Raw genomic sequence first — 22,948 nt, forward strand, 5'->3', positions numbered from 1 at the left:
TATATCTCAACTGGGACACAAAGGACGGCTTTATGTGAACTAAAGACCTGCCCGTAAGCAAAACTGGCCTTTTCTATTAAGTGGTTGACTGCCTCAGTAGCTTTCAATGACTGAATGGACAGCCCTCCGTGTACAACACGCAAGGCGACAAGGTCCTCTCTCTACCGAAGTACACCTGGCTTTAGCAAGCTAACTTCACCTGCATTTTATGAAGAAAAAGCAATACTTGACCAAAGAAGTGTGAGCAAATGAACTAGTGTTCTGCACGTGCAGCTGTGTGCAGTGAGAATGTGAAGTAGGGAGAACAGTAGTGTGGGCTCCTGCTGGTGAAAAAGAAAGACAGACTGTTGTATGCAGGCACATGTGAAGAGAGAGACTGAAAATTCAAGATACATGACCACAGCATCACCATTAATGATACACAAATATAGCACATTTGTGCAATGGAAACCTTCAGAATATAAAGCAACTGAAATTATAAATCTTCCCTCTATATAGTCTCAGTCCTAATGCAGGGTCTCAACCCCTTGCCTCCACAGCTGCTACCTAACGTGCTGAAGTTGCTTCAGCAATTTACTTATGCTCAAGATTCCAGTATCTGTAGTTGTTTGAGTCTCTGTACTCCCACCATTGCACTCACTTAAAAAAAACAACTTGCCCCACACATCTCCAATCAACTTTCTCCTCTCACGTTAAATGCCTGTCCTCTAGTACTTGGCATTTCTACCCTGGGAGAAAGATTCTGACTGTTTAATCAAGACAGGATATGCCTCTCTGCCACTGCAGTAAGAAAATGTCCTCTATGACATCTGTGCCTCTCGTAATTTGAAAACTATCAAGTCTCCCTTCGGTCTTCCTTGCTACATAGTAAAAACAAACATATTTATCTAACCTCTCATTATACCCCTCATGCCCTCCCATTCAGGCAGCATCCTGGTAACAACACACACAAAATGCTGGTGGAACACAGCAGGTCAGGCAGCATCTATAAGGAGAAGCACTGTCGACATTTCAGGCTGAGACCCTTTGTCAGGAGTTGTGAGTATCCTGGTAAATTTCTTTTGCACCGTTACCAAAGCTTCTATATTCTTCCTGTATTCTTTCGATCCACAACTCGATCATATTTAGAATATATAAAATCTACATCGCATTACAGGCCCTTCGGCCCACAATGTTGTGCCAGCCATGTAACCTACTCTAGAAGCTGCATAGAATTTCCCTACCACATAGCCTTCTATTTTTTCTAAGCTCCATGTACCTATCTTAAAAGACCCTATTGCACCAGAACCTACCACCTTTGCTGACAGTGCATTCCATGCACCCACCACTCTGTGTGAAAAACTTATCTCTGGCATTCCCCTTGCACCTACTTCCAAGCACCTTAAAACTATGCCCCGTTGTGCTAGCCATTTCAGCCCTGGGAAAAAGCCTCTGGCTATCTACACAATAAATGCTTCTCATCATCTTATACACCTCTATCAGGTCACCTCTCATCCTCTGTCAATGTCTGATGACACATCAACCTACGGACACGTGTGAGTGCTGGTTCTCAGTGAGATAACCATTCTGAGGACACAGATCAGATTCTGGTTCACTTGAATGTTAGGTATTGGTGCTAAAACCCGCTATCCAATCTCCTCCTCTCTACTGCAAATTTCCACTGACTTCCTTTAGGAGGTGGTAGGTAACCAGAGCACCTAGTGGTTCTCAGGGAGAAGATGCAAACTCCAACAGGCAGCACCCAACAGAAGATCAAGCCTGGGTCTGTGAAGCTGTGAGCAGCAGCTCTACCAGCTGCACCACAGTGCACACACTCTTGGAGGCTGGATATTTCAAGAAGTGTAAAATGATGAGGGAGCTACTGCAGTATAAGGAGAGGGAAATCTCTGAGAAGCTATTTGAGGAAGTAACTGACAGGGTTATCGTTAAAAGAAGTGCACAAGAACTCAGGATCACAAAGGAAAGCCAGCAATAAATTAGTTATTCCAGGTTTGTAGGTTATAAACAATGGGGTATCTCAGGAAATAGTGAGGGAACCTCAATCATTTATATTCTACTTTAACTGCAGAAAACATTGGAAATTGGAGCTCGCCCCTCAGATGTGGGAAGAGAAACAGAGTAGAAGACCCAACAGAATAGGAACTTCAGAATGAAATGTTAGCTGTTTCTCTACCCAGGGTTGGAGTCTGATCTAAGTGTAAGGGGGTTTCTTCTTTGTGAGGGGGTTTCTTCCTTCTTTTTTTGTTACTGCATATGTTAATCAAAATTGCTTCTTTGTTATGATATGTGCTTTCTCTTGCAGTTTTGTTTAGGTTAAATTTACTGATAATGAGAATTGTATTCATTTGTTAACCAATTGGGATTAACGTTATTCTCTCTTCTGGGTCTGTAAACTAGTATTGGCGGGGATTTGGGGAGTCGGCGCGAGGGGGAGAGAGAGAGAGAGGGCGCGATGCTGTAAACTGGGCGATTGAACGGACCCCGAGTGGGGGTCCGAGGCCAGGAGGTTCGGTGAGGAAAGGAGACGAGGATAGATGTGCTTGGTTGACCACTTCGGGTGGTCCTGAGCTGCGAGTCAAGGAGTTCCGAGGGGATCGAATGGTGGCCAGAAGACTTCAGTAGTTGAGCTCCAACGGTTGTGCATGAAGTGGTTTGGACTTTGATAAGTTTGGCGCCTTTTCTTTATTTTCTTTTCCTTCATATATACTGTATCATTATTAATCACTTAGTTATAGTAATTGTGGTGAACTACATATACCTGTCTGGACACGCCCCTCTGCTGACTGCTTCTGTGGCTCCTCCCACAGACCCCGGTATAAAGGCGATTGGAGACACAGCCCTGGCCTCAGTCTCCAGGATGTAGTGTGGTGGTCACTTGCTGCTTGTTCTTTCTTCCAGCCAATAAAAGCCTATATCTCGCCTCACGTCTCTGAGAGTTATTGATGGTGCATCAGTAATCTTTATAAATTGTAATCATTTAATCGCATATGGTGTACTGTCTGTTATTGGGCGTGGTGGGGACATCACACAGCATCCACACAAGCTGATTACCCAGTTTGGCGGGGCCGAAGGCTGCTCCCCCTAGACGAGAACGAGCTGAGCGAGCCTGAGGTGACCCAGGGTGTTACATAAGTATTTCTATCATTTTCTATTTTTATTTTAAATTTCCCACTTTTAAAAATTTCTTACATTCTATATTAATGACTTATTAGACCTCTCAAAATATATCAGCTCACATTTACAGGATTAAATTCCATCTGTCATTGCTTTCCACGTGTTACTAACTGATCAATATCTTCCTGTAACCTGAGTATTCTCCTCACTTAACTCTATGCGTCATACACATAGAAACATACAGTGAAATGCACTGCTTGCGTCAATGACCAACACAGTGCAAGGACATGCTGGGGGCAGCCCACAAGTGTCATCGTACTTCCTGCACCAACACGGCATGCCTGCACGTCTTCTGGAATGGTAGAGGAAACCAACACGGACACGTGGAGAAATGTACAAACTCCTTTGAGACAGCGGTGGGAATTGAACCCTGATCTCCCAACAGTGGCACTGTAAAGCATTACACTAACCACTATGGTACTGTGCTACCCGCCAACAACATCCTTGACATCTGCAAAACACTCCAATGATATCACTTCAGAGGTGTTACCATTTGAGAGGACCTGTCCTGGGCCCAGTACGTTAGTGCAATTATGAAAAAAAAATCACGATAGCTCCTCTACTACCTCAGGTATTTGCAAAGATTCAGCATGACATCTAAAACTCTGAGAAAATTCTATAGAAATGTGGCAGTAAGTATATTACATCACAGCCTGGTAATGAAACACCAATTGCCTTGAATGGAAAATCCTACCAAAAGTAGTGGATATGACCCAGCCCTCCCCACCATTGAGCATATCCACAAAGCATCAACCACCTTGGCCATGCTCTCTTCTCACTGCTGCATCTGGAAGAAGGAACAGGAGCCTTAAGACTCACTCCACCAGATTCAAGAAGTTATTCCCTCTCACCTGTCAGGCTCTTGAACCAGAGGGGATAACTCCATAACTTGAGTTCTGAGGGTTTATTCACCTTTACACCTACTGAGACATCAAATGCTTCCTCATTCATATTAACACATACTGGAAGATGAATTTCTCCCTCAGAGGACTGAGAGTCTTTGCAATTCCCCCATCCTTTCAAGTTATGGAGCCACCAAGTTCAAGTGAACGGATTTTTCGACTGTGGGGAAATCAGAGATTACAGGGTCCAAGTTTGACAGCAAAGTTGAAAACACAACCTGACTGGAAAGATGGAGTTGTGCCAGAGGACCGCATCCCTTTTGCAAACTTGGATTTTATTCACTGGTGCCGAGGAGAATGAGAGGTTATCTTATAAAGGAACATCAAAAAACTAAAGCATATATAGGATGAATGCACAGCCTGTTTCCTAGCGCTGGAAAATCAAAAGCTGGAGAGCAGTGGTTTAAGATGAGAGGGCAGAGATTTAATAGGAACCAGTCATTAAGCATTACAGCACAGCAAAGGCCCTTCAGCCCATGCCAAGCTATTATTCTGCCTAGTCCCATCGAGCTGCACCTGGACCATAGCTCTCCATACCTCTCCCATCCATGTAACTATCCAAGCCCCTCTTAAATGTTGAAATTGAACCCATATCCACCAGTTCAGCTGGTAGCTTGTTCCACACTCTCACCACCCTCTGAGTGAAGACGTTTCCCCTTAAATATTTCACCTTTCACTCTTAACCTATGTTCTCTAGTTCTAATCTCACCCAATGTCAGTGGAAACAGCTTGCTTACCCTTTTCCCTCCCCCCCATAGCAGATGGTGATGCAACGAGTTAGAATGCTCCCTATGCCACATCTGTGGAAATTTGCGAGCGTCTTTGGTGTCATATCAATTCTCCTCAAACTGGTAATGGAATATAGGTGCTGTTGTGCCTTCTTCGTAATTGCATCAAAACTGGGCCCAGGATCAATTCTGAGATGTTGACACCCAGGAACCTGAAACTGCTCACCTTTTCCACTTCTGGTCCCTCAATGAGGACTGAATGTTCCTTTGACTTCCATTTCCTGAGACAACATTCAGTTCTTCGAGTGCAAGGACAACTGCGACAGCACTCAACCAGCTGATCTACCTTGCTCCTATATGCCTATTCATCACCATCTGAAATTCAGCCAATAGTTGTGTCCTTGGCAAATTTATAGATGCCTCGCCACATAATCGAGAGCACAGAGAGAGTACAGTAGTGGGCTAAGCACGCATCCTTGACTGTCAGCAAGGAGATGTTATTTCAGATCTGCACAGACTGTGGTTCCCCAATGAGGAAGTCAAGGATCTAGTTGCAGAGGGAGGTACAGAGGCCCAGGTTTATACATATACTGAAGGATACGTGTGATGCAGCAAGAGCAAGTCTGGCAGCTTGTGGGCTAAATATTGGCCAAGCTATCTGGAGAACTACCATGCTCTTTGCGGTGATGCCTCAAGCAGATAGGACTTTGGTCCAATGCATGTATTCAGTTCTCTGATAGTAAACCCTCCTAGAATAAATGTGCCCCCAACGTCCAGCTGCCACTTTCCCTCAGTATCATTTTATCCTTTAACAAATCTTACTCCATTTCTCCTGAAGTGACATGGCATGTTTCCCCTCATTATATTCAATCTACCGCACCTACTACCAGTGTCACTCAGGAGTGAACCCAACTGACAGATGAATGCAGCTCCTGATCACACTCAATTCAAGTCTGCGGAGATAGAAAAGAAACTGGCATGACTGGTTTGAAGAGAGACTCGAAGAGTTAGGCATTCTCCCAGAGTAACCAGAGTTGTGAAGGTGCTTAGGTCAGGATGATTTTGTTAGTAAATTGGAAAGAGGAGAACTCAATGAGTTCTAGCAAAACAAAGGAAGATTTTGTCTTGAAAAGGTTAGCTGCAACATAAAGTGCTGTACCAAGTATTGCATTTGAATTTATAAAAGAACACACAACTCCTTGTAAAAGGAAAAAGATAAAGGGAAATGGGATTAAAGTAGAAAGCTCCTGTTAAACTGTTGACATCAGTACAATAGATTAATTCATTATATTCAGCTCAACCTCTGCTGAAATTTTTAGTTCTGCTCCTGTAAAGTACAGTTTATTCTTTACCTTTAAATATGATCCAAAATATTTGGTTACATAAGGACTATCGCACTGGCTGAGCACAGTTATCTCCTGTTGGATATCTTCAATCTCATCCTCAGCTTCTTCTAGGTCAATAATCTTGATAGCAACTACTTGCTGTGTCCGGTTATCAATTCCTTTGAAGACTTCTCCAAAAGACCCCTTCCCAATCCGTTCCAGTTTGGTGAACAGTCCTTCAGGGTCTGCCCGATGATTCTGAAAACAGAGGGACAACATTGGTAGGATTAGATTCGTTGAGTGGTGTGATCTGACCGATATCATGTACATTTACTGCAGCTCCCAAACCTGTGAACTCCAAAATCACAAAATCTGATACCATTATCTTCACTTTTGCCTCCCAAAGTTTTATACTTTAGTTTAAACTTTTGGAACAGTAATTTAATTTTTTTAAAACCATAACCCCACTGACGCTTGCGGTTATGCATTACAAATCTATTTTTTGATCCTGTCGGCATCACACAGTTTTGGCAATTCTGTAAAATTTCGCTGAAGAAAATCTTCCCCAGGAATGGTTCCTCTCCAGAAACTTAGGACCATCAGCAAGCCAAATACTGATGTTAACAGTTCAATTCCAGCCTCACACCGAGCTAGCAACACCCACATCAAAATGTAAAATAAAACTCCCCACTTACAACTGACATAATGTGTAATATTTCACTGATGAGCCAATACACTGATTTTAACATACTTCTGCAATAGCAGAGACATAAACATGATCCAAGACCAACTGTGAATTAATTCAAAACACTTCTGAATTATTCTGATCAACTTGGTCCTGAAATATAGGTTCCATCTCTAGTCATCCAGAACAAAGTAGGAAATGTAAGAAATCCTGGCATTAGTTGGTTGTGGCACATGGCGAGAAATTACATAAATTAACAAAGAGATAAAGCACTTCATTGCTGAATGTTCACCAGTAGATGATCACAATGTGACCCTTCAGAATTAAAGTGACAACCGGGGAATTTTTCGGATCTAGATTCAGATTTATTTATCACATGTACATCAAAACATACAGAGAAATACACTACTTGTTTTAAGAACCAATATACCCAAGGATGCGCTAGGGCAGTAAGCGAGTGCCTCGACACATTCCTGCACCAGCATGGTATGCTCACACTCTTCAGTGGAATACCACCAGCACCAATAACAACAGAACAAAACAAGACAACAGCAGCAAAACAAGCACTTTTCCCATCTTCCGATCCTCCCACTACCTCACACACACTGACAGACCTCCAACCCAAGACACATTCCTCTAAGTGTCCACTCCTTGGTCCAAGACTCTCAGACATCAGGCGTTCAACCTCTAGTCTCTGGCCCAGACACACAATTCAATCTTTGGGCCTCTTCCTCGGGACTTCCCAGCTTCAGTCTTTGACCTTCTGACTGGAGTTCTTACACATTTTATAATATTGTTTTTTGTTTTGTTTATCATTATCTAATCATCCAATCTAATCACTAAGCAAATGCACTGCGGGTACCCATACTGGTTGAGCTTCGCTCACTTCAATAGGTTTCTTAATTACCAACATGACAAATTGAGAGAGAATTGCCCTCTGTGGAATTCATATACATGATCAGAAAATGAATTTCAAAATTACAAGAGAAATTCATGGAGGCCACTTTCTTAACTCAACTTTATAATTCCTTATGTGATGGTTCAAAACAAAAAGTATATCATTAATTGTTTGAACACATTAATGCCTGCATAGATTTCCCTGAAGCCAATATCTTCTCTGTGACTGACTTCTCGGTAGAGCCAAATAGTTTGTTAAGAGGTTGCGGCAACTGGAAAATGTTCCTTTTGGATGAATGAACCAAGAGCAGAATTAGACAATTACCTAATGACCTTATGGGTGTTAGGAGTGACATGTGAAAAATGAAGGTACCTGAGCCTGGCTGAATCACAACCTGCGCTAAGGCAGAGTTTGCAAAGACAAAGGTGCCTTATCAAATCCAAAATGTCCTGGTGCTCAGGAGATGCCAATCTCCAGACATCCAGAGCTACCAAGGAAATCATAACCATATATGTAGTTAGAAGTCAGTTCCAAGTATAACAATCCAAGAAGTGCACTTGAACACTGGAAGCTCATTACATTTTGAATGCAACACTCTAATGATGTTTCTGGTTGTGTTGCGATAAGGGTCAGATCCAAGGCCTTAAAACTTAAATGCCAATCAAATTTTTTTTGAGAAAAAATAAATGAAACAGATTAAAATCTCTGTCCCAGAAAAACATTGTTTCGGCTTTGGGCAACATGCAGTGAGGTAAAAGTACTCACTTTGAGTATGATGTCTGTTTTCAAAAGCATTGCCAGCTGACGGAATCCATACTTTAAAAAGGCAGTGAAAGCAGAATGCTATTAGTAATGAGGATAAAGCACCCAAGGGTACAAGTATGCGAGGAAGAGGAGAGGCAAGCACAGATATCTGCAAAGTGGCACAGTGAGAGGAGCTGCTTCCTCACACCTCAAAGGAGGTTCATGAAAATGACTCCAGGTTTGAACGGCTTGTCATCTGAAAAGTGTCTGATGGCTCTGGGCCTGGATTTACAGAAGTTCAGAAGAATGAGGGGTATCCTCATTGAAATCTATGAAAAGGTTAAAGGCCTTGATAGAGTGGATGTGGAAAGGATGTTTACTGTGGTGGGAGAATCCAAGAACAGAGGACACACCCTCAGAATAGATGTGTGTGTTTTTAGAACAGAGCTGAGGAGGAATTTCTTTAGCCAGAGAGTGGTGAATCTGTGGAATTCTTTGCCACAGGGCACTGTGGACTCTAAGATTTTATGTATATTTAAGGCAGAAGTTGTTGGATTCTTAATTAGTCAGGGCATGAAAGGATGTGGGGGGGGGGGGGGGGGAAGAGGCAGGAGATTGGGGCCGAGAGGAAAAATGGATCAGCCATGATGAAATGGTGGAGCAGACTCAATGGGCCAAATGGCCCAATTCTGCTCCTATACCTATGGTCTTATTTCCAGTGATCCTGCGTTCAATCCTAACCTCTGGTATTGTCTGCATGGAATTTGCAGCTTCTCTGCGATGATATTCATTTGTGCTCACATTCCATCCCACATACCAATTACATGTGGGTTGTAGATAACTAGCCACTGTAAATTCAAAATAGCATGTACACCAGTGGTAGAATCCAGATGGAACTGATGGGAATGTGGGGACAATAGGTGACAGGGAAATAGGTTGGGGAATGTAATCATTCTCCTGACTGACTAAAAAGGCCAAAGTATCTTCCTTCCACATTGGGAGTTGATTGGGACCACCTTTCCTACAAAGATCTGGGACTGTAATTTCACTTGGAGGTGCTAACCAAGGGTCGTGACACCACCTACACCACAACACAGACAGAAATAAAAAATGCAGGTTCAGGAGACAGGAATCACAGTGAGCACACACTGGCTGTCTCCTGAACTTTTTAATGCATGTCAATAAACTGAGGGACACCAAGAAATCAAGCATTACAGACTGCAAGAAACAACCACTTTCCAAAATTGTGCCAATGATTACTCCCAAGTCTATTCTTACACATTAGAGTTCACAAATCCTTTTTTCCCCAACTAGAAAACAGAAGCTGGAATAGGCCACTGACTCCCTCAAATCTGTTTCACCATTCAATATGATCTTGGCTTCACCATGGTGGTCTCAAATCCTCTTCTGTGACAATTCCTCTGTCTTCTAAATATTCATGCACACCTGACCAGCCTCCAGTGGTATGTCACCTTGTTACAACTCTCCCACTAGCGAAACCATCTCAGCATCTACCCTGCAATGCCCTTTTGGAATAAGATCATCCCTCATTACAGTATTCTAATCTCCTAAGAACAGGCCCAAACTATCTAACCAATTTTGTTAGCCTGACAAATCTCTTTTAGGACTTCTGCCAAAGCAACTATATCATTTTATTCAGGAACAGGACAAAAACTGTGCAGAGTATTTCCTTTGTGGTCACCTGTTCAACTGTAAGGAGACCTTCCTATTCTTATATACCAACCTCTCAGCAATAAAGGCCAACACGTTATTTATATCCATAGCTACTGGACCTGCCCACTAATATGTAGCTGATTCATGCACTGGAACAAATAGATCTTACTAAACTTTAATCATTTATGGCTTCTCTCCCTCCAATTAGATAATAACCCACCTTTTGATTTCTCTCACTCAAATGCATGGCCTGACACTTCCACACATTAAACTCCCCTTTTCCAGGATATCACCCAATCACTCCATCTACCTGCATCCCAAATGCAGTATACAATATCCTTATCATAACGTGTCCTTCCACCTATCTCCATATCAGCAGCAAACTTGGAAAGCTTGTGTTTCATTTTCTTCTCAAGGTCCTTAATCTGAAGGGAACAGATTGCAATTCACAGAATAGATACAGAGGAACCAGTGGATTTGGTGTGTTTGGATGCTCAGAATGACTTGTGAAGTTAGAACAATGCTTGGGTTGGGAAGGAGGAAAGCCACATGGATTGGTGATCAGGAGAAAATAAATGAGGTCATACTCAGGAAGGGAAGCTCATTTGAACAAGGGGGCCGATCTATCCAGGTCTGCTGATGATTTAAAGCTGGTCTACAATGTGGATTGGGAGGATACAGAGGCTCCAGGGGAGATCTGGGCAGGTGGGTACATGGCAATTAGGTCATGGCAGACTGAAGATAATGTATATTAACTTGAGCTCATCAAATTTGGTAAGAGGGTGGTTGAGTTTCTGTCACTGAGTATACTTGAAAGGGATACCGATAGACTCTGAATTACTTAAGGAATCAAGCAATGTGCATTTAATGCAGGAAAAGTAGTGACAAGGTTAAAAAGTCATTCTTGGTGTTGTTTAATGGTCAATCAGAGTTGAGGGGTCAAATGGCCTTCTGCTTCCATTACCAATGTCAAGGCACTCCTGTCTCCAAGAAGTTTTCAAGTATCAAACACTTATATTAAATCTGTGTTTATCTGTGTAAATGTATTTATTGTGATAAGTATCTACAAGCTCCAGGTACAGCTTTGAATTTTTAAGTGACTGCTTTGCCAATTCATTTTGTTCCACACCCCATTTTAAAAAAATCCTTAAATCTAAAACCTGAAGATTAAAGGGAGGAGAATTGTCATGTGAAATGGCCTTCAAAATATCCTGTGCCTTACCCATTGTTCAGACAGAACAATGGTTTAGTTTAAGATGCGCCGTTGAATCTCAGTGTCGCCATACTGGCAGCAAACTAAACTACTAACTACAGTCAGCCCTCCTTATCCACGGGTTCTGCATGCGCGGATTCAACCAACTGCGGATCAGGAAAACACGGAAGTTCTCTCTCCAGCACTCATTGTTTGAGCATGTAGAGACTATTTTTTCTTGGCATTATTCCCTAAACAATACAGTATAACAACTATTTACATAGCATTTACATTGTATTAGGTATTATAAGTAATCTAGAGATGATTTAAAAGTACAGGCAGTCCCCGGGTTATGAATGAGTTCCATTCCTGAGTCCGTCTTTAAGTCCGATTTGAAGTCGGAACAGGTACATCTGGTATTGTTTAGCGTCCGTTAGTAAAACGTTTTTCTTAGTATAAAGTATATATTTTACCTTTCTATGCATATAAAGCACTTAAGAAACATACATATTTCAATAATTAAACCACTGTGTTGCTTTCATTGGGGCAGAGCCTTTCACAAGCTCCATTAAAATTGTTCCGATCGTTGACCGACTGTAGCCTAACTCTTTTCCAATGACTGATGGCATTTCACCTCTTTCTGATCGCTTTATTACTTCCACCTTATTTTCATTCGTGATCGTGATTATTTTTGTGAACAGAAACTTTGCGGAATCAAAGTTGCGCCAGCTCCTAAAGTCCACCACAATGAGACAGGTTAAATAAACTCCGGGGATCTGCTGGGTCCTAAAGTCCACCGCACTGAGACAAGTTACATAAATTCCGGGGTTCTGCTGGGTCCTAAAGTCCATCGCACTGAGCCAGGTTAAATAAAGTCCGGGGTTCTGCTGGGTCCTAAAGACCACCACACTGAGCCAGGTTAAATAAGGGACGAGCATCCGCGATTTTTGGTATCCGCGGGGCGTCCCGGAACCAATCCCCCGTGGATAAGGAGAGCCGACTGTACTCTATTAATCACAATTTTTCTGAACAATGATCAGATCAATGCAATCAATAGCCTGTAACTTCCCTTTCGGAGTTAAGATTTTGATCCGCCTGTACTGCTTGCCATTTTTGCGGTGTGAACTGAAGTTTTGAAGGTGCAGGACAGTTGTGGCATGGTGTGTATGGGCCAAATCGAGGCAGCTGGGCCCAGGCCCAAGAACAAGGAATGAGCCAAAGTTTGGCCACGCTGGAGTGGACTTGGAGCAGATCTGACGCCAGGCAGAGCTGAAGTGGTGGAACATAAGCCCCAAGAGGGAGGAATGAGCCAATGTTTGACTGATTGGAAAGACTGGATGCAGGCCGAATTGAGGCAGCAAGGCCTGCGCCCGAGAGTGAGGAACAAGCCTATCTCTGGCCGATTTAAGTGGTTAGGGTGTCGTAGCTGGAGGGAGCAATCAGCTGGTGTTCAGGTTGCTGCTTGCAGAGGGTTACTCATCTCTGCAAAGAACTGAAGCTGTGGCCTGCAACTAATGGGTTCCTGGAGCGGCTTTGTGGCCATGAACTCACTTTCATGAACTTTAGTTCTGAATGTAATCTGCTGACTTTTAAAAAGTTTGCACTGTATATTCATTACTTTTGCACATTAGATGGGTTTTCTTTTTTTTAAAATGGGTGCTGTTGGGTTTCTTTGTTTTGTGGCTGCCTGTACAGAGACAAACCTCAGGGTGTACATAGTATACGTACTCAGGTAATAAATGTACTTTGAACTTTGAAAAGAACAAATTCTCATCCACAATGCAAGTTCACGTCCCAAATTTTCAGGCTGTGTTATGCCACTTCCAAGATGGGCCCACATCCAAGGTGCCTTCTTGCATTTATTGCTCGGTGCTCACACTATATACTTCAAAGAGTTTTGTTTACTATCTGTCAATTCTGTACTTCTCCTTTTGTGCCCCTCCCTGAAACCATGCTCCTGATTTATTTGGGTGAGATTTCAAGTTCTGACTTGTCCAAGCAGAAATGCCTCTCCCCGAAGGCAATACAATCATAGCTATTGAGATGTGGCATACAAGTCTGTTTACAGTCACTAGGTGCAGACAGTGGAAGCCATTTTGTAGCTTTGTAACATTTTCAGGCCACATTTGGATTATTGTGTTCATTTACAGTCAGCACATCACAAGAAGGACATGGAGGCTTTGGAAAGAGTGCAGAGGAGGTTCACCGGGATCCTCCTGGACTGAAGAGTTAACTATACGGGGAGACCTAATAGAATTGGATTGCGCTCTGTGGAGATTTGAGGCTGAGGGAGATGGTTTATATGCTTATGGCAAGCATAGGTAGGATAATACTGAGAAGATCTTCCCCAGGGTAGAACTGACAAATACTAGAGGGCGTAGCTTATGGTAAGAGGGCTAAGTATTTCCACACTGTTAAGTTCCTGGGACTTGCTGCCAAAGGTAGGTGGTGGAAGCTGATATGAAAGCAACAATGAAGAGGCTTTTAGACAGACACATAAACAGGCAGGGGATGGGGGGGGGGGGGGGGAGACAGGGATCGCATGCAGGAAGGGATTACTTCATTTGGCCACCTTACTCAGTAGAGACATTGTGGGGGGGGGGGGGGGGGTGGGGGCTGTCCCTGAGCTGCACTATTACGTGCCCCAGCTCCAAGCAAAGGAAAGCGCCTGTCTTTCCTGTTACTCTCACTCCCAGTGGTATCCGAGTTCTGGGAATGGGCTCTGATTGGGAACTCCAATCCAGACAAACCAACTAGTCTTTCCATTTCGCGCACATCCACCCTCATCCCGTCCTCCTGACGCCACACGAGGGGTAGGGTTCCTCTTGCCTTTGCCCACCATCCCACTGGCCTCTGCATCTTGCTCCATAACTTCTGCCATCTCCAATGGGATCCCACCACCAAGCATATCTTTCCCTCCCCCACTTTCCGCTTTCCACAGGGATCCTTCCCTACACAACTCCCTTGTCCATTCCTCCCTCCACAATGATTTCCCTCCTGGCACTTAATCCTTGCAAGTGGAGCAAGTGCTACACCTGCCCCTACACCCTGTCCCTCACTACCATTCAGGGCCACAAGCAGTCCTTCCAGGTGAGGTGACACTTCACCTGAGTCTGTTGAGGTCATCTACTGTATCCGGTGCTCCCGGTGTGGCCTCCTGTATATTGGTGAGATACGACGTGGACTGGGAGATCGCTTTGCCAAGCACCTACGTTCTGTCCACCAGAAAAAGCTGGATCTCCCGGAAGTCATCAATTTTATTTCCACTTCCCATTCCCATTCTGACACGTCAATCCATGGCCTTCTCTACTGCTGCAATGAGGCCTCCAACCTGATGGCATGAAGATCAATTTCTCGAATTGCCCTACCCCCTCTCCTTCACCATTCCCCTCGCTTACCTTACCTCCTTACCTGGTCATCACCTCCCTCTGGTGCTCCTCCCCTTCCCTTTCTTCGACTGTCTTCTATCCTCGCCCATCAGATTTCCCCTTCTCCATCCCCTCATCACTTTCACCAAATACTTCCCAGCTCTTTACTTCATCCCCTCCCCCAGTTTTACCCATCACCTACCACCTTGTACTGCTTCCCCCCCTCCCCCCACCTTCTTACTATGACAGCCCCTTCCTTTCCTTGGGATATGGGAGGAAACCAGGGTGCCCAGAGAAAAGCCACGATGTCACAGAAAGAACATGCAAACTCCACATAAACAGCACCTGAAACAATGGTTGGACTTGGATTCCCAAAGCTGTGAGGCAGCAGTTCTACTGTGAATTCCTAGAGAACCCGAGGGTCATTCTCAGAAAAGTTTAGGATGCCAAGGTGAGAGAATGCACAGGTGGCATTTGTAAGGATAATTGTAAAACTTGTTGCCCAATCCTCAACTTTCATGATATGTAATAACAAAGGATTATTCTGAACTGATGCCTCACCTTAAATGCCAACTTTGGGCATTCCAGTAAAGATGGACCAGAGGGCTTCTAGTCAATGAACCTTGAAGTTGTATAAAATAATGTGGTTTTAACCTTTTAATGCATTTCAACTGGTGTTATAAGAAGAGAGAATGGAGGGAGGGATGAAGAGCTTGGAGAAAGTGCTACAGTTGAATATGGAGTTGGAGAGGATCAGGAAAAGGAAAGCGACTGACTGACCTTCAGCATTGAGGCAAAAGGAAGGGAAGGTTGAGGAGTAGTCTTGGAGAGAAATGGGCAGAGTTCAAATCTGGTGAGACGGGGCAAAGAAAGGAAGGAGTTTAGAGGCAATAGGCACAGGAACAGGAATATTAAGTGAGTAGATCACACGGCAAAAACAACACAGTGTATTATTTCCTGCCTTGTGGCAACAAACCTGTCAGCAAGCTGTTGATCAGTCAGCAAAGTACTGGCTTCTGGTAGATGAAGGGCAGTGACAGCATAAATGAATAACTTCTTGAGAGACAGAAGGTGAGGTAGGAAGGCATCAGCAATGAACCGGATTTGATCAGGGACCTGGAGGTAAAGGAACCATTAGCAGGTAGTGACCATAATATATGTTTTAACCTACAATTTGAGAAGGAGAAGGGAAAATCGGATGTGTCAGTATTACAGTTGAACAAAGGGAACTATGGAGCTATGAGGGAGGAGCTGGCCAAAGTTCAATGGAACAATATCCTAGCAGGGAAGACAGTGGAACAACAATGGCAGGTATTTCTGGGAATAATGCAGAAGGTGCAAGATCAGTTCATTCCAAAGAGGAAGAAAGATCCTAAGGGGAGTAAGGGGCGGCTGTGGCTGACGAGGGAAGTAAAGGGCAGTATAAAAATAAAAGAGAAGTATAACATAGCAAAGATGAATGGGAAACCAGAAGACTGGGAAGCTTTGAAAGAGCAACAGAAGATAACAAAAAAGGCAATACGCCAAGAAAAAATGAGGTACGAAGGTAAACTAGCCAAGAATATAAAGGAGGATTGTAAAAGCTTCTTTAGGTATGTGAACAGCAAAAAAATAATTAAGACCAAAATTGGACCATTGAAGACAGAAACGGGTGAATTTATTATGGGGAACAAGGAAATGGCAGACGAGCTGAACAAGTACTTTGGATCTGTCTTCACTAGGGAAGACACAAACAATCTCCCAGATGTAATAGTGGTCAAAGGAACTACGGTAAAGGATGAAATGAAGGAAATTTATATTAGGCAAGAAACGATGTTGGATAGACTGTTGAGTCTGAAGCCTGATGGTCTGCATCCCAGGGTACTTAAAGAGGTGGCTCTAGAAATTGTGGACGCATTGGTAATCATTTTCCAATGTTCTATAGATTCAGGAACAGTTCCAGCTGACTGAAGGGTGGCTAATGTTGTCCCACTTTTCAAGAAAGGAGGGAGAGAGAAAACAGGGAATTATAGACCGGTTAGCCTGACGTCAGTGGTGGGAAAGATGCTGGAGTCAATTATAAAAGAGGAAATTATGACACATTTGGATAGCAGTAGAAGGATCAGTCCGAGTCAGCATGGATTTATGAAGGGAAAATCATGCTTGACTAATCTTTTGGAGTTTTTTGAGGACGTAACTATGAAAATGGACAAGGGAGAGCCAGTGGATGTAGTGTACCTGGAATTCCAGAAAGCTTTTGATAAAGTCCCACATAGGAGATTATTGGGCAAAATTAGGGCACATGGTACTGGGGGCAGAGTACTGACATGGATTGAAAATTGGCTGGCTGACAGGAAACAAAGAGTAGCGATTAACGGGTCCCTTTCGGAATGGCAGGCTGTGACCAGTGGGGTACCGCAAGGTTCGGTGCTGGGACCGCAGCTGTTTACAATATACATTAATGATTTAGATGAAGGGATTAAAAGTAACATTAGCAAATTTGCTGATGACACAAAGCTGGGTGGCAGTGTGAAATGTCAGGAAGATGTTATGAGAATGCAGGGTGACTTGGACAGGTTGGGTGAGTGGGCAAATGTACGGCAGATGCAGTTTAATGTGGATAAATGTGAGGTTATCCACTTTGGTGGCAAGAACAGGAAGGCAGATTACTATCTAAATGGAGTCAAGTTAGGAAAAGGGGAAGTACAATGAGATCCAGGTGCTCTTGTACATCAGTCAATGAAAGCAAGCATGCAGGTACAGCAGGCAGTGAAGAAAGCTAATGGCATGCTGGCCTTTATAACGAGAGGAATTGAGTATAGGAGTAAGGAGGTCCTTCTGCAGCTGTACAGGGCCCTGGTGAGACCCCACCTGGAGTATTGTGTGCAGTTTTGGTCTCCAAATTTGAGGAAGGACATTCTTGCTATTGAGGGAGTGCAGCGTAGGTTCACAAGGTTAATTTCCGGAATGGCAGGACTGTCATATGTTGAAAGATTGGAGCGATTGGGCTTGTATACACTGGAATTTAGAAGGATGAGAGGGGATCTGATTGAGACATATAAGATTATTAAGGGGTTGAACACGTTGGAGGCAGGAAGCATGTTCCTGCTGATGGGTGAGTCTAGAACTAGAGGCCACAGTTTAAGACTAAGGGGTAGGTTCTAAATGGTTCTAAATTTGCGGAAAAGAGATGCGGAAAAACTTTTTCACCCAGAGAGTGGAGGATATGTGGAATGCTCTGCCCCAGAAGGCAGTGGAGGCCAAGTCTCTGGATGCAGTCAAGAGAGAGTTAGATAGAGCTTTTATAGATAGCGGGGTCAAGGGATATGGGGAGAGGGCAGGAATGGGTTACTGATTGTGTATGATCAGCCATGATCACAGTGAATGGCGGTGCTGGTTAGAAGGGCCGAATGGCCTACTCCTGCACCTATTGTCTATTGTCTAGAATCAGGGAAATCTGAGTCAGAAACGAGCAGCAGTGTTGAGGTCCAAGGGCAAAAGGAGCGGTCTGCCCAATGTACGTTTATATGCCAATCTGCCATCTTGGCAGGTGGAGCGATAGTACAGAGAGGAACAGCTATTCTGCTGCTTGGATGTCGTGTGAATGTCACCACACCAGGGAACAGGGAACCAGGCAAAGGGCAGCTCAAGAACGGGACAACACACCAACTGGTCAAGGTGGGCCCAATGAAGGGAAGGAGGATAGGAGAGAAGTGGACCTGGACACCACCTTAAAAAGAGCATGGATCTTAAAAGAATGGCTATCAGGACGTAGTGAGAACTGGTTTGAAGGCATAACAGGTCATTTTACTGGAGGCTTGGAGATTGTGGGAGAAGATAGATATAGAGAATGCAAGAATTTCAAAGCTGCACTGGGAAAAGTAGGAGAAGCATTGGCTTTAAGTTGATAATCTAATTTTAACTTCAGTTAAGGCCAGATGCTGCAGGTCCACACTCCCAGAATGGGTGTATGAAGAATGTCAACCACAAACACATTCTGGGTGGGGCAGTGGCAAAAGTCAGCGATAAAGCTATCAAGCAAGGTTGTCAAGAGGCTGATAGGAAAGCTCATATTTCTCATGACACAGCGGGAGGCCTTTCAGCCCACAGAGTCCATGCCTGCTCTCAAGAGCATTGTAATCAATCCACCTATCTCAGTGGTCCATTTTCTCCAACGCCCATTAACTCCTTTGGATTCTCCATCCAGTGGTAGGTTAATTGGCCACAGCAAATTAAATTAGTGGCCAATTAACCTAGCCCTGCTGGATCTCTGAGGGGGACTGCAGCATCTGGGAAATCCAACACAGTCACAGGAAAAATGAGCAGAGTCCACACACACAGCACCAGAGGCAAGGATTGAACCTGGCCACTAGCGCTGGGAAAACAATCCACCTGCAATGTCACTCTGTCACCATTTTTATGCAGGAAATTCATGGACATGGTAAAACAAGACAAACACTGTAAATTAAAACATTAACCAATCCTTTTCCGATTCAATACCTTCTAAGAATTTCACAAAACTTCATTTTAAACTGGAGTTAAGGAGCAAGTTCACTCCAGAAAATAGATCTTTTGTAATGTAATAGCTTCCATTAAAGTATACTTCGTTTTTTTTAAAAAAAGAGAGAAGGTGTGGACAAGTTGACTCAAAGAAAAAACACTGGAGGTGTCTCAGAACCAGTTGGCAACCCAGCTATAATTATTCAATGAAAGCTCTGTGATGAGGAAATCCGCCTCCCTACTTTTGATTTGCTGGGTGATATTCCAGCTGCTGTGATAAAAATAAACTTCAAGGTTTGTTTTCTTATGCCAACAATGCCCCCAGTCTCTGGGACATTGCAATCTGAATTTGTAGCTCAATAGGGAGGATTGTACTCTGCAATCTTGGCCTGAGAAAAGTTATTTTCTGTTCCTTTCCTCGTCCATTAGCATCCCACTCCCCTTGTCCTGCAGTACGCTCCACTCCTCAATCAGAGGGGGCAACATGGTAGCCATCTGCAATGCCTCTGCTAATCTCCAAAGTATACTGTGTGCCAGAGGCTGTGGGAAAATCATTGAATACTCTCTCTCCCCCTTTCACATACTCACCAACTCACAAAATAAGCTGGTCAATTCTTTCAAAAGCTCCCCTCAAAAACTTGAGGATGTCCACACTCAATTCTGCAATCTTGCCTGGACACAATTGGATGCATTTATATCCACTTATAAAGAAGCCCACTCATGTCCAGGCAAGATGAGAGATGTTAACATGTTGTCAACCCTGGCTGGAGCTTCCCAGTGTACTGTGCCAGCATTGTACCTGCTTATATTAGTTTATCATACCAGATAAAGCCCTAGCACTAAGTTTTGCCAAACGTCTTATGTCTGGGCAGTTTGCAACCTTCTGGAATGAAAACTACGTTGTCAGATAAACTGCACTCATCATTTCCCATTATCGTGCTGATGTCCCTTTCTACAAAATACCTCACTAAAAGTCATTACCCCTGCTCCATATCAGTTCATCTGTCAAAACAAATCTCCAGCTCATCTTTCCCATCAACTTTCTAAACTGCAGCTCTTCTGGTCATCACTCAGTATAAAGTTAATACTCTCAACAGAGTTGGTGGGCAAAAGGATCTTGGGGTCTAAGTCCAACTTTCCCTGAAAGTTGCAGAAGAACAAGGAGTTGTTTTGTTCTGCACAAAACGTTAATACTTGGAACGCTGTGTCCTGTTACAGAAAGCATGTGGAAGCTTTGAAACAACATTCAAAATGGTGGAGCAACTCAAAAGGTCAGGCAGCAACTATGGAGGGGAATGGTGATGCGCTGGGTCAAGTCGTTTCACCAGAAGCTTGGAAATGCTTCTAGGAGAGGATTACCAGACTGCTGCTTAGGTGAGAGAGTACGAGTTACATGGAAAAACCTGGACTGTTTTCTCTGGAGCATTAGAGGTTGAGGGGAAATTATGATAGGCATAGATAGGATAGAGAGTCAGAATCTGTTTTCCCCAGGGTAAAAATGTCCAATACTAGATGAGAAGGAGAATGTTTGAGAGAGATGTGCAAGGCAAGTTGTTTCATTTACACAGGGAATGGGTAGGTGCATGGAACCAGAGGTGGTGGAGAAAGCAGATACAGTAGAGGTGTTCAAGAGGAATTTAGACGCATGAATACACAGGGATTGAGGAGATAGGGACTATGTGCTGGCATTAGAAACTTGGCTTAATTCAGCATGGTGTTCAGCACAGACACCATGGGCCAAAGATGTTCTACATCCGATCCAAAACATTAACCGGTATCTCTTTTAGCAGATGCTGTTCAAATGACTGAATTCCTTCAGCAGTTTGTTTTTGTTTCAGATATGCACTTCCTTCTGCTGCAGTGACAGCAGTGCAGTGGAAGATTAGGAAGCAGCACGAATCTGACATCTGCAGATGGAGTCCCAACTTGAGAGCAGCCTTCTAACACAGGTTGTCCTCATGCTGAACTTTCTAACACTGCCCTCACAGGAATAAAACTGCTTGGAAGTTGCAAGTTTGGAAGAAGAAGAGAGCATAGCCAGAATATTAAAATGCTAAACAAAGACAGATTGCACCCAGACAAACACTGCCCAAGAAGCAAATAAAGTTTGGTTCCTCCCACATGCCAAAGATGTGTAACTTGGTTAGTTAATTGGCCTCTATAAATTGGCCCTCATGTGTAGAGGACTGGTACAATCTGGATAAGTTGATAGGAATGGAGGGAGAATATGTCACAGGGAGGCAGTATAGGAATGGGATTGTTCTGTGACCTCACTGAAATCTGTTGAAAGGTCTCAATAGAGTGAATGTGGAGAGGATGAGAGGATGATGGGGGAGTCCAAGACAGAGGACACAGCCTCAGAATAGAAAGGCATCCTTTGAGAACGTATCGAGGAGAAATTTCTTTAGCCAGAGAATGGAGAATCTGAGGAATTTGTCACCACAGGTGGCTGCGGAGGCCAAGTCTTTGGGCACATTTAATGCAGAGGTTGACAAGATTGGGGCTGAGAGAAATCAATCAGCCATGATGAAATGGCACAGCAGATTCATTGGGACAAATGGCCCAATTCTGCTCCTATATCTTATGGTGTGAGCAAAGACTCCACTGTATAGCCTCCCAGCATTCAGCACAAGGACAGCCCCTTTAGTGAAGAGCCTTTTAAACCATGGCTGAGCAAACGGCTGTATTCAAAGCTAATTAGAGTTGAGCAGAAAATGCTGGCCCAGAAGCCAATGTCCAGATCATGGGAATTAAACAATTCAAGGAGGGTAGCTCAACTACCAATGACACGGCTATGCACTCAGTCCGGGATTCTGGCAGAGCAACAGTGGAAAGGAAAGGCATGCTCATGGAAAAGCCCATTGGGAGCCACCTTACTCCACCAAAGGGCCGTCTGGAACAACCAGAAGAGAACAGATCAGGAAAAAAAAAACCCAGTCTAGAAATAAATGATTGTCCTGTTTGGGGAGATGAAAGAAGAACCTACAGCAAAAGTTCAGGAGCAGATGTCCAGTATGTAGTGATGTTTGCAACCATCAGAAAGGGGCAGGGAGTCCACCAGCCTGGAGAAAAGGTGGGCTTGAATTGGTGATTTGCCTGTTGGGAGTGAACCATGTTGGTATGGGGTTGGAGTCACCAGCAAGCTGGAGGACATAGAATACTGCAATTATCTGGTGACTGTCCAGTTTGCCATCCGAACTGCCCTTCCACACATTGTTTTGCCTCTGAATCCCTGTGCTGAAAGGGAGAGAGGAGTCATTCCCCAGGCCCCAGCCAAGTGGTCAACCTCTTGACCGGAGCCCCAGGGAGACGAGGGGTGGGTGATGAGGACAGGAGACAGTTCTTCTCCCAGCTCTGGTAGACCTAGGACAGGAGCAGTGGGGTGGCTAGGTATTCTCTTCCTTGAGCCCTGATGGTGAAATTGCCAGATCCTTGAGCAGGTGTCTGCATTCCCAAGAGGGTGGTCTCTCTCCCACCTGGACTCTGGACCAGTGGAAATTTTAATAGCCAGTCAATTCCAATCAGCTGAAGACAAATCTTGAAATTTGCTCATTTCCACTAAACTTTGGAAACAGAGGAAAAAAAAAATTCACTATGTTCTTCCACCCAACCACACGCACTCCTCAAGTGGAGGACAAAGGGAAGATGCTGAAATCTTAAACCAGCTGTGAAACTTCAAACCCTCTAACTGCAAGGACTGCTCAGTATATGGAACAGGGAGAGTTTGTGCTATTTTCCTAGAGGTTTAAATTATGGGAAGCTCCGGAACGATTGGGAGG

At 43.9% G+C, this 22,948-nt stretch overlaps 1 protein-coding gene across 1 annotated transcript in view; it reads right to left on the minus strand.

Moving 5' to 3' along the window:
• Positions 1–22,948, minus strand: part of LOC140734498 (serine/threonine-protein kinase 26-like) — a 111,963-nt gene that overhangs the window by 47,904 nt on the left and 41,111 nt on the right. The window contains exon 2 of the mRNA XM_073058540.1: positions 6,157–6,387. Within this exon, the coding sequence (XP_072914641.1) occupies positions 6,157–6,387 (231 nt within the window). The remainder of the gene's footprint in view (positions 1–6,156; positions 6,388–22,948) is intronic.

The sequence above is a fragment of the Hemitrygon akajei genome, chromosome 10, assembly GCF_048418815.1.
Source record: "Hemitrygon akajei chromosome 10, sHemAka1.3, whole genome shotgun sequence".
Lineage (NCBI taxonomy): Eukaryota > Metazoa > Chordata > Chondrichthyes > Myliobatiformes > Dasyatidae > Hemitrygon > Hemitrygon akajei.